Source organism: Oncorhynchus clarkii, chromosome 1 (assembly GCF_045791955.1).
Source record: "Oncorhynchus clarkii lewisi isolate Uvic-CL-2024 chromosome 1, UVic_Ocla_1.0, whole genome shotgun sequence".
In the NCBI taxonomy this organism is placed as follows: domain Eukaryota; kingdom Metazoa; phylum Chordata; class Actinopteri; order Salmoniformes; family Salmonidae; genus Oncorhynchus; species Oncorhynchus clarkii.
This window is the reverse complement of record NC_092147.1, coordinates 22,754,270-22,766,991: the sequence shown is the minus strand read 5'-3', so window position 1 is coordinate 22,766,991 and position 12,722 is coordinate 22,754,270. Positions and strand designations below refer to the sequence as shown.

General features: G+C 44.3%; 1 protein-coding gene across 1 annotated transcript in view; it reads right to left on the bottom strand.

The window, feature by feature from the left end:
- LOC139386296 (junctophilin-3-like) overlaps positions 1-5,735 on the bottom strand; it is a 31,329-nt gene extending 25,594 nt beyond the window's left edge. Inside the window, exon 1 of the mRNA XM_071131839.1 lies at positions 4,376-5,735. Coding sequence (XP_070987940.1) covers positions 4,376-4,757 — 382 coding nt within the window. The 5' untranslated portion in view covers positions 4,758-5,735. The remainder of the gene's footprint in view (positions 1-4,375) is intronic.
- Positions 5,736-12,722: the final 6,987 nt, after the last annotated feature.

Sequence of the window (12,722 nt, the reverse complement as noted above, 5' to 3'; positions counted from 1 at the left end):
AAGCACAGAATCATCTAGAATGTAATTGAATACTGTAGCGTTAAGTTTTCCCTTCACTGGAACTATGGTGCATAGGTCTAACCATGAAAAACAGCCACAGACCATTATTCCTCCTCCATCAAACTTTACAGTTGTCATGGCATCCGCTAAACATAGATTAGTCTGTCGGACTGCCAGGTGGTGAAGCGTGATTTATCACTCCAGAAAACGCATTTCCACTGCTCAGGAATCCAATGGCGGCAAGCTTTACACCACTGGAAACCCATTTCATGAAGCTCCCGAAAAAAACAGTTATTGTGCTGACGTATCTTCCAGAGGCAGTTTGGAACTCTGGAGTGAGTGTTGCAACCGAGGATAGGCAATTTTTACGTGCTATGCGCCTCAGCTCTCGGTAGACCCGTTCTGTGAGATTATGTGGCCTACCACTTCACGGCTGAGCAGTTGTGGCTCCTAGATGTTTCCTCTTCACAATTACAGCACTTAGAGTTGATCGGGGCAGAAATTTGACGAACTGACTTGTTGGAAAGGTGCCACTTAATGGTTCTACTGTCTATGTTTGTCTATGGAGAGTGCATGGTTGTGTGCTCGATTTTATACACCTATCAGCAACGGGTGTGGCTGAAATAGCGAATCCACTAATTTGTTGGGGTGTCTACATACTTTCGCATATATAGTGTATATATATATATACAATTTATAGAGATAACTTAATTCAATTATATATAGAACCATTTCTAAATGACAAAATGTTCGACCAACTTACCTCGTTTTGTTGTTGAAGTCACTTAAAACATTTAGATCAGACAGATTACAGTTTTAGTTGAGCAAGAGTAGTGGCTGCCAGGGAAAGAGTTGGGAAAAGTTTTTGTGACATAAAGTGCTTTCTGGCTAGAACAGACACGGACAGACTGCAATCCAGAACAGAATACAGCTAGCAAAAAGGTTGCAAAAACGTCAACATTCAAAATGAGCTGCAGTTAAAAGCTAAATCTCTCAGTAAGCTTAAATCGACTACGGATGTTATCCGGGATTTGGTTTTGAGCTTTTTCTGTCACAGAGAGGTGATGGTGTGCCCCTTTCTTAGATTTTTCCATTTAAGGATTATTAACACATAGAAACATCAGACTATTGATTTATCATTTGAACGCTAATTCTCCCAAAATTGCCCTGTACATCACAAAATTGATTTACATCGTGCTCATAATTTTGAATAACTGAGCATGCTATTTATTTGGCCTCATAGCATAATCTGGTTCAACAGCAACAAGATATGTTCTTTAATAACTGCGATAACACACCATGCAGGATGATATAACAACATAAAGCAGCTGACGATCTACAAACCGTAGAACCCTCCACATGGTTCATACCACTTCTTAACAACCATGTTGGTATGTAGGTCAGGGATCACATTATAAAGGCTACTGTACTGTAAGGTTGAACAGGTTGACTCATATCCAGATAGACAACTGTCAGGGCAGTTTCCTGTAGCTTTCAGTTTTGTGAGTGTGTTTTACTCCCAATCACATAGTGTGTGATAATCAGCAATCACTTTGATCATTATCATGTGACTGATGGTGTACAATGGAGCGTCAACAACCATCAGAAACACTTGTAAATTAGCTACATGACAATTATTAACACAGTCTGTTGAAGTGTTCTCCATAGATACCTTGGATGGGTCCCTTATTCCATGGCCATTGGCAGTATAGAATGTCTGACTCCATCTGAGGGGTAAGACATTGGAAAGACAATGCTACTTTAACCTCTCTGTAGCTTTGACTCCTCCCTCCTCTCTGTCACTGTCTACTGTGATTGTGATTAAGCAGCCAGATTAGTTCCCAAATAAGTAAACCCCATTAGCAAAATCAACCAGCCAATCAGAGGAAGGAACACTGAGTCCCCTGTGACACGCTGACTTGCTGCGTGTCTGTGCGTTTCCACAGCAACTTACTGTACAGAGACAAGAGGCAGTGAGGCACGAGGGAGACAGAAAAACAACTGCTCAGAGCATAGATCCTTTTCCTCCTTTCAGTTGTGGTTTGATAAGGAGGTTATGCAACATGTGTGATCACAGATCGGGGGGTAGAATGCAAGACTATTTCTTATTTATGATGATGGATGCTGTAATCAGCTGATTAACGTTGTTGTTTGGCAAAACATGCTGTAGCTTACAGACACGAGGAGTATACTGGTGTCTTTTAAAGACACTGACTGATTTATAGACACAGTGAAGTGTTACATAATGAATACTGACTGTAGATATCAAGTATCTGAGTGTCTCTCATACGACAATAATCGACTATTCCTCATTCTCATACATCTTTATCTACCAGTTTATCTTCTCCAAATCCATTTCTCTCTATTACATCTCATACTCATTTCATTATAACAAAGCCTCACAGGCCTAGTGCTCTCTTCAGAGTGGATACTGTAACTGTTATCATTGTGGATATAGTACTGTATCATATCTGTTCTGCATATTCTGTCCCCATTAGCCTGCTCTCTCTCCTCGTTCAGTCAGTGTTGGGTGGGCTGCTGGTTGGGTGCATGATTGTGTAAGGTGCTAGAGAGTTATATAAGCTTAACAATGGTGTTGCACCAGGAGGTTTCACCAGAATAATTCAAACTATTCTACAGACTGTTATGTCCTTTAACTGTGTGATTGTTTTAGTACCTTTGTTTTGTGATGTGAAATGTTTTGATGAATATATCTGGATGGACCTGGAATCCACCTTAGGAGAGAGTATGTGTATATTTGGGGTATAGTAAGGACTTCCAGACTCTCATCACTGTCATCTTCAAAGTGTGTAGAGCATTTATGGCCTTAGAACTAGATCTCTCCCAGCCCAGCCTGGTCTCATAGACTAGCCGTAACATAGTAAACGTATATCAAATCAAATTGTATTTGTCACATGCCTCAAATACAACAACCTTACCATGAAATGTTTACTTACGAGCCCTTAACCAACAATGCAGTTCAAGAAAAATAGTTAATAAAATATTTACTAAATAAATTAAAGTTAAGAAAAATGTATCAGTCAAACAGTAACACAATAAATGTACATAACAATAACAAAGCTATATACAGGGAGTACCCGTACTGAGTAAATGTGCGGGGGTACAGGTTAGTCGAGGTAATTTGTAAAGTGACTATGCATTGATAATAAACAGCAAGTAGCATCAGTGTAAAAACAAATGGGGGGGCGGGGTCAATGTAAATAGTCAGGGAGAATAAATTGTTCAGCAGTCTTATGACTTGATGGTAGAAGCTGTTAAGATGAAGTTTGGTCCTAGACTTGGCACCCCAGTACCACTTGCCATATGGTAGCAGAGTCTATGACTTGGGTGACTGGAGTCTTTGACAATTTTTTGGGCCTTCCTCTGACCGCCTAGTATATAGGTCCTGGATGTCAGGAAGCTTGGCACCAGTGATGTACTGGGCCGTACTACCCTCTGTAGCGACTTACAGTCAAATGCCTAGCAGTTGCCATACCAGGCGGTGATGCAACCGGTCAGGATGCTCTCGATGGTGCAGCTGTAGAACTTTTTGAGGATACGTGGTACCCATGCCAAATCTTTTCAGTCTCCTGGGGGGGAAATGTGTTGTTGTGTTCTCTTCATGACTGTCTTGGTATGTTTGGACCATGAAAGTTTGTCAGTGATGTGGACACCAAGGAACTTGAAACTCTCGAATTCTCCAATTCAGTCCCGTCGATGTTAATGGGGAACTGTTGGGCCCTCCTTTTCCACTGAGACCAACAAATGAGTATGATATGTTACACTTGGTATGGTTACAAAAAATGAAAGTAGGTTTGTTGGTTGCGGTGGATAGGTGACGTATAATGCGAAAGTCGAGCAACTCAAAGATTGTGAGTTCTTTGAGACAACTTTAGCATTATAATTTGTAACATATCATAGGAAATGGGTGATGGACATAAACAAATTAATACATACCATATGAAACGTAACATATCATACTAAATGGAACGTCTGGGATTTACGTACAGAAGGATACAAAATGCTCTGAGACCAGGTTGCCCAGCCAGGTTTACCATGAGTTTCTCTGTCTGGTTATGGGAACTTCACCCTGACTGCTTATTTCCTATTCATGGCTGTACAAGTCATCTGGAATATCTCTTTCTCTCTCTCGCTCGAGCAGTGGAACTGCTTACTTAAATGACAGATGGACGGAGAAAGAGAGCTTCGTTTCTGAGTAACAGGAGAATAATGAAGCAGGAGACAGTTCAATTTTGTGTGTGTGTGTGTGTGTGTGTGTGTGTGTGTGTGTGTGTGTGTGTGTAAGGCATCCATATGTTGATGCCTTACACAGAGGGTACTACTCAGCCATAACATGGCTCAGTCTGGGTCTTACCTCCATCAGAGTAGGTCTCCGTACCGTATCCGTCCTGAAGACCGTTGTTCCAGGTTCCCTCGTACTTCCCGCTGGTGCCGGTGCTCTCCCTGAGGCCGTAGCGTCCCTTAAATCCACTTGTCCACTCCCCCTTGTACACCCACTTGCCCTTGTTCTCAACCCCAATCCCATGGCGCTTGCCCTGCGCCCAGGTGCCCTGGTAGGTGTTCCCACTGGGCCAGGTGTACACCCCCACCACCTCAAAACCATGGCTCCAGGACCCTGAGTACTCGCCTTGGCCCTTCGGCCCAGTGCAGATGCCATGGCCGTGGGCTTTGCCTTCCTGCCACCCGCCACAGTATGACCCCCCATCATCAAAGTTGAACCTGCCCCCAGTGGACATGCATGAAATAGGTTTTGGCAAATCCCCCAAATCTCAAAAAAAGAAAAAACACAGTTGAGGTCGGAGTTGGTGATGATGAGGTGTGAGGGGGAGGAAGACACACATACAAATCCCCTGGGTTGACTTAAAGAAGAAAAATAAAAATTGCCCCCAGAGTGTAAGGTCCCTCCTGTGAGGCCGGAGCAGCGGGAGCCTCTTCAGACCATTATCCTGGAGCTGTGGTTCACTGTCACTCCCAGTCCAATCTCCTACAGCCGCAGCTCACAAATAGGAAAAGGCCGATGCCAGCCATGTGACTTCCCTGATGACACAAATGCAGAAAACCCTCCTTCTCCAGGTTTTGGGTTCTTTCCCCCTCCCTCCACACAGGGCCCCACCACCGGCACTCTCCCAGCCGCTCTTTAGCGCTCCCTGGCAGCTGAGCACCACCAGGCTCCACCTAGAAACCCCAGGTAATACAGCTAACAGTCAGCCGCTGGGCAGATCCGACACCATTTCCAGCTTTACAGATCCATCTCTTCTGGCTGGCTCAGCTTGTCGTCTGTACCCAACCCACCCAACATGCTCCTGCCGCACAGTGCAATACAGAAACAGAGAGAGAGAGAAAGAAAAAAAGAGGGATTCAGCTTGCTTCTCTCCTGATGCCTCTGCTAGTGAACAGCAATGCAGTCTCTTCCCATATGCACACACACATACGTACACTCTCACCAACAGCAAGTGCGCACACGGACCATGAGAAAAAAACAAGTGATCTGATTATTTTCCTCCTCTCTTTTCCCTTTCCCTCTCTCTTTTTTCATCTACGTCCTTAAGTGGTTGAGCGATGCTGATGCTTTTATTCTTGTTCCCTTTCTGGTGAGAAATCCAGATTTATCTCTGCTTTTCCTCCTCTTAATGCGCCATGCTCTTAATTTTTATGCATCACTATCTGCCTTTTCGGTTGTTGTCTTATTCCCTACTTCTCTCCTTATGGTTGGGTCTCTCTCTCTCTCTTTCTCTCTCTCTCTCTCTCTGGTGTCTCTCAAATCTGCTCATTAGAGGAGGACTGTTCCAATGCAGCCAACACCCCCTCCCCCTCACATGCATGCTCCTGTTTTTAAAGAGACAGAGGCAGCATAACATCCAAGCCTCTCTCATCTCTCTTTTGCAGCCCTGAAGAGCAGAGATTGCTTTTCTATTTGCATGCCTTAGCCTTTTCACCTCTCCATCGCTGGTCTGTGCATAAAAATATATTTAATCATTATATAAGATAATTATATGGTAATAGATAGAGACTGGTAAATCTGTTTATTAGATATTATTTACCAGAGTTCTGTTGAATCATTATGTTAGGTAATCTTCCATAAACACTCTTAATACTGTAATAATAATAATGTAATGCACATTAGTTTGACATGATATCAGAGGAATAACATTGACATACCTAACTTAAATTATTTACATTTTACATCCAAAGTTAAGACATTATTGAAAGATACAGATGAAGAGGATGCTGAGTTAAACATCTCTATGTAATGACAAGGTGAAGGTGACAAGGTCATAGTGACAAGGGCATAGTGACAAGGTCATGTTCTCCTTTTCAAAATGGCACTGCAATGGATAGCAGCCGTTTTACGGGCTCCTGACCAATTCTGCTATTTTGTGTGCTTTTTTGCGCTGATCAAATATTTTGTACATAATGTTTCTGCCAATGTTTCCTATGACCAAAATAGCTTTTGGACATCAGAACATTGATCACTAACCTCAATTTAGATGAAGAAAGGCACAGGGTGAACCCAAAGTGCAAAATATAAAGTACTCAGGAAATAGTAGGAGAGATTCCTCTCAGGAAAACAAGTAACATATGCAACGACCAACAAAGACAAATGGCAGAGGGAGTATATATACACTGTGATAGAGTGGGGATTGGAACCAGGAGTGTGTGATGATGACGAGACAAGTCCGGGGATGATGAGTGAAGGGCGTTTACCAGCAGTTGGTTCGGCAGCAGCTAGAAGGCCAGGCGACACCGAACGCCAGAGCTGGACAGGAGGGGGAGCCAAGTGAAGGCTGGTGTGACACATGTCACCTGTGAAACTAGAGGCGAAAAAAACTCTAAATCACCTTTACTCCACACACAGAAATGCATACAAAGATCGCCCTCCATTTGGCAAATCTGACCATAATGCTATCCTCATGATTCTTGCATACAAGCAAAAACTCAAACAGGATGTACCAGTGGAAGTGGTCCGAAGAAGCGGATGCTAAGCTACAGGACTGTATCGCTAGCACAGACTGGAATATGTTCTCGGATTCATCCTTGAAAAGTTTACCACATCAGTCACTAGCTTCATTAATAAGTGCATCAACGATGTTGTCCCCACAGTGACAGTACGTACATATCCCAACCAGAAACCATGGATTACAGGCAACATCCGCACTGAACTAAAGGCTAGAACTGCCGCTTTTAAGGAGTGGGACACTTATCCGGATGCTTATAAGAAATACCGCTATGTCCTCTGATGAACCATCAAACAGGCAAAGTGTCAATACAAGGCTAAGATCGAATCCTACTACACTGGCTCTGACACTCGTCGAATGTGGCAGGGCTTGAAAAGTATTACAGATTACAAAGGGAAACACACCCACGAGCTGCCCAGTGACGCGAGCCTACCAGATGAGCTAAATGCCTTCTATGCTCGCTTTGAGGTAAGCAACACTGAACCATGCATGAGAGCACTAGCTGTTCCAGATGACTGTGCGCAAGACCTTTGAACAGGTTGACATTCACAAGGCCACAGGGCCAGACGGATTACCCGGAGGCGTACTCAGAGCATGTGCTGACCAGCTGGCAAGTGTCTTCACTCACATTTTCACCTCTCTCTGACCCAGTGTGTAATACCTACATGTTTCAAGTAGACCCCCATAGTCCCTGTGCCCAAGAATGCCAAGGTAACCTGTCTAAATTACTATCGCCCCATAGGACTCACATCGGTAGCCATAAAATACTTTGAAAAGCTGGTCATGGCTCACATCAACACCCTTTTCCCAGATACCCTGATCCCACTCCAATTCACATACTGCCCCAACAGATCCACAGATGACGCAATCGCTATTGCACTCCACACTGCCTTTTCCCACCTGGACAAGAGGAACACCTATGTGAGAATGCTGTTCATTGACTACAGCTCAGCGTTCAACACCATAGTGCCCTCCAAGCTCATCGCTAAGCTAAGGACCCTTGGACTGAACGCCTCCCTCTGCAACTGGATCCTGGACTTCCTGACGGACCACCTCCATGTGGTGAGGTTAGGCAACAACACATCCGCCACGCTGACCCTCAACACTGGGGCCCCTCAGAGGTGCACGCTTAGTCCCCTCTTGTACTCCCTATTCACAGACTTCTGCGTGGCTGCACATGACTCCAGCACCATCATTAAGTTTGCTGATGACCCGACAGTGGTAGGTCTGATCCGTGACGACGATTAGACACCCTATAGAGAAGAGGTATAGTACTCTAGTACCAGGACAACAACCGCTTCCTCAATGTCAGCAAGACAAAGGAGCTGATCGTGGAATTCAAAAAACGGAGTGCCGAGCACGCCCCCATTCACATCAACAGGGCTGTAGTGGAACGGGAGCTTCAAGTTCCTTGTTGTCCACATCACTATGGACCTAACATGGTCCACACACACCCCGCACAGTCGTGAAGACGGCACAGCAGCGCCTCTTCCCCCTCAAGAGGCAGAAAATATTTGACATGGGCCCTCGGATCCTCAAAAAGCATCACCGCTTGGTATGGCAAATGCACCACCCTTGACTGCAAAGTGCTACAGAGGCTTGGTGCGGACAGCCCAGTACATCGCTGGGACCGAGCTCCCTGCCATCCAGGACTTCTATATCAGGCGGTATCAGAGGAAGTTTCGAAAAATTGCCAAAGACTTCAGCCACCCAAGCCATAAACTGTTCACTCTGCTACTGTCTGGCAAATGGTACCAGAGCATCGACTCTCGGACCAACAGGCTCCAAGACCGCTTTTACCCCGAAGCCATAAGACTGCTAAATAGCCAGACTCCGAAATAGTAAATGAATGGTACCCAAACTATCTGCACTGACCCTACGCACATTCAGTAGACTATATATACAAACCATATACACACTCACTCATACACACTACATTGACACTGCCAAACAAAACCCACCCACCCACATTCACATACACATACACACACATACACAACACACACACGCAGACCGACACAACACAAATGCACAAACATACACATTATACACCCACACTTTTCCACTCATTATTTGCTGCTGCTACTCTGTTCTTTATTTTACTCGCCTAGTCACTACCCTGCCTTCATGTACATACAGTATATACCTCAAATACCTTGTACCTCTGCCCATTGATCTGGTACTGGTATTCCCTGTATACTGGATACTGTAGCTCCATTCTTGTGTATTTTATTTTATTCCTCATGTTACTATTTTATTTTTAGTTTTATACTCTGCATTGTTGGGAAGGGCTCGTAACGGTAAAGTCTACACCAGTTGTATTTGGCCCATGTGCCAAATAAAATTTTACCTCAATTATCTCGTACCCCTGAATATCGAATCGGTAGTGGTACCATGTGTATATAGCCAAGTTATCGTTACTCATTGTGCATTTATTATTATTTATTTTATTATTACGTGCTTTATTTTTCTATTATTTCTTTATTTTCTTTCTCTCTACACTGTTGAGAAGGGCCCGTAAGTAAGCATTTCACTGTTAGTCTACACCTGTTATTTACGAAGCATATGACAAATACAAATTTGATTTGATTCTAGTCTCTCTTCAGGTGCTCTCCCTATCACACGCTCAGCTGGCATGTTGTCGATGTGTTTATCCTGTCAATTACCTGGGATGAGATCAGACTGAGCTGAGCTGGGTATAAATAGAATGAGAGGACTAACACGCTAACCTCACCTCTCTCAGTGTTGTGGGTTGTGCGGTTCCTCTAGTCCAGTGGTTCTCAACCTTTTTTGGTTACTGTACCAATCACATTTTGCGCTGCCTGGAGTACTCCAGAAGTACCCTCTCATTCTTTCTACCAGTAGACCTATGGTTGTATGAGTTTTTTCAAGTACCCCGAGGATAGCCCAAGTATCCTGAGGGGTACACTACCCCTGTTTCCGAACCAATGATCTAGTCTATACTCTGGACCCAGATAGGCAGTGTAGGCGGTATGGGACTCATTACTGGTCCCTCCCCGGAAAAATAGTGTTTTTGTACAGTAGGCCTCTTATCAAATCAATTGTGTGCCCTCTAGCTCACCTATCTCAGGTTCTCGCCTTCATTGGGTGAGTCCCAGCAGATATTATCTCACAATGGCTTCCAGGGCCCATAGGAGCAATTATGTCCCGACACCTTTGTCCTTAGAGCTCCAAAACACACACATACTCAAGTTACAACCCAGCAGCCAAAGTTATTGTCACACCTCCAGTACGCCAAATCAGACACAATGTCCAATAGGTTAACAAATGCCATTAGCAAAATGTGTGTGTGTGGGGCTGTGAGGGAATTTGAGCAATTTGTCAAAGGCATGGAGCGCCTGTGGTTCGGCTGAAGCCACACAGCTGATAGCTACTCTCAATGACCGAATGACAGTCACCATCCTCCATGGGGAAAACATACCATGCTGATTCTTACTCATCCTCATCACCCTCACCGAACATTCTCTCTGAAACATATCCGTGGACCTTTACAAACAGTCAACAGCAAAGAAAGGGTTCCCTATGTTGTTGTCAAGTGAAATAACAGCAAGGATATGTAGACCAGAATTGAACAGAAACCTACTCTCTTGACCTGCCATCTGTTTAAAACGATTATCAAGTGCACATCTTAGTTGTTTATTTTATCTAACCTTTATTTAACTAGGCAAGCCAGTTCAGAACAAATTCTTATTTACAATGACGGCCTACCAAAAGGCAAAATGCCTCCTGTGGGGACGGGGGCTGTGATTAAAAAATACAAATATAGGACAAAACACACATCATGACAAGAGAGACCACAACACTACGTAAAGAGAGACCTATGACAACAACACAGCATGGTAGCAACACAACATGACAACAACATGGTAGCAACACAACATGGCAGCAGCACAAAACAGGGTAAAACCATTATTGGACACAGACAACAGCACAAAGGGCAAGAAGGGAGAGACAAATAAAATAAAATACAATCGTATTGGTCACATACACATGGTTAGCAAATGTTAATGAGGTGTAGCTAAATGCTTGTGCTTCTAGTTCCGACAATGGAGTAATATCTAACAAGTAATCTAAAAAATTCACAACAACTACTATCACGCCCTGTCCGTAGATTGCTTTGTATGTTTCTAATTTCAGTTTGGTCAGGGTGTGATGTGGGTGGGTATTCTATGTTGTATGTCTAGGTGTTGTGTTTCTATGTTTAGGCCTGGTAAGGTTCCCAATCAGAGGCAGCTGGTTATCGTTGTCTCTGATTGAGAACCATACTTAGGCAGCCTGTTTTCCCACTATGGGTGTGGGTAGTTGTTTTCTGTTTTGTGTATTCACCAGACAGAACTGCTTCGGTTTCGTTTCATTCTCTTGTTGTTTTTGTCATTCAGTGTTCTGTTCTATTAAATAATCATGAACACTTACCACGATGCGCTTTGGTCCTCACCTTCTTCCACCTCCAACAGCCATTACAACTATCTTATACACACAAATGTAAAGGGATGAATAAGAATATATACATATAAATATACGGATGAGCGACGGCCGTGTGGCATAGGCAAAATGCAGTAGATGGTATCGAACACAGTATATACATATGAGATGAGTAATGTAGGAAATGTAAACATTATTAAAGTGGCGTTATTTAAAGTGACTAGTGACACCTTTATTAAGTCCATTTATTTAAATAGCCCGAGAGTTGAGTCTGTATGTTGGCAGCAGCCACTCTGTTAGTGATGGCTGTTTAACAGTCTGATGGCCTTGCAGTTTTTCAGTCTCTCGGTCCCAGCTTTGATGCACCTGTACTGATCTCGCCTTCTGGATGATAGTGGGGTGAACAGGCAGTGGCTCGGGTGGTTGTTGTCCTTGATTATATTTTTGGCAATCCTGTGACATTGCGTGCTGTAGGTGTCCTGGAGGGCAGGTAGTTTGCCTCCGGTGATGCGTTCGGCAGACCTCACTACCCTCTGGAGAGCCTTGCGGTTGAGGGAAGTGCAGTTGAGTGAGTGTTTTAGGTGACAAGACAAATTTCCTGAGGTTGAAGAGGCGCTGTTGCACCTTCTTCACCACGCTCTCTGTGTGGGTGGACCATTTCAGTTTGTCCATGATGTGTACGCAGAGGAACTTAAAACCTTCTACCTCCACTACTGTCCCGTCGATGTGGATGGGAGGGTGCTCCCTCTGCTGTTTCCTGAAGTCCACGATCATCTCCTTTGTTTTGTTGACGTTGAGTGAGAGGTTATTTTCCTGACACCACACTCCGAGGGCTCTCACCTCCTCTCTGTAGGCTTTCTCCTTGTCGTTAGTAATCTGGCCTACCACTCTAGTGGTGTCTGCAAACTTGATGATTGAATTGGAAGCGTGCATGGCCACGCAGTCATGGGTGAACAGGGCTCAGGAGAGGCCTGAGAACGCACTCTTGTGGGGCCCCAGTGTTGAGGATCAGCGGGGTGGAGATGTTGTTTCCTACCTTCACCACATAGGGGTGGCCCGTCAGAAAGTCCAGGACCCAGTTGCACAGGGCGGGAACGAGACCCAGGGTTTCGAGCTTAATGACGAGTTTGGAGGGTACTAAGGTGTTAAATGCTGCGCTGTAGTCAATGAACAGCTAGGCCACTCCAGGACCTTGAATTGCTTCTTACGAAGCCACTCCTTCGTTGCCCGGGCGGTGTGTTTGGGATCATTGTCATGCTGAAAGACCCAGCCACGTGTCATCTTCAATGCCCTTGCTGATGG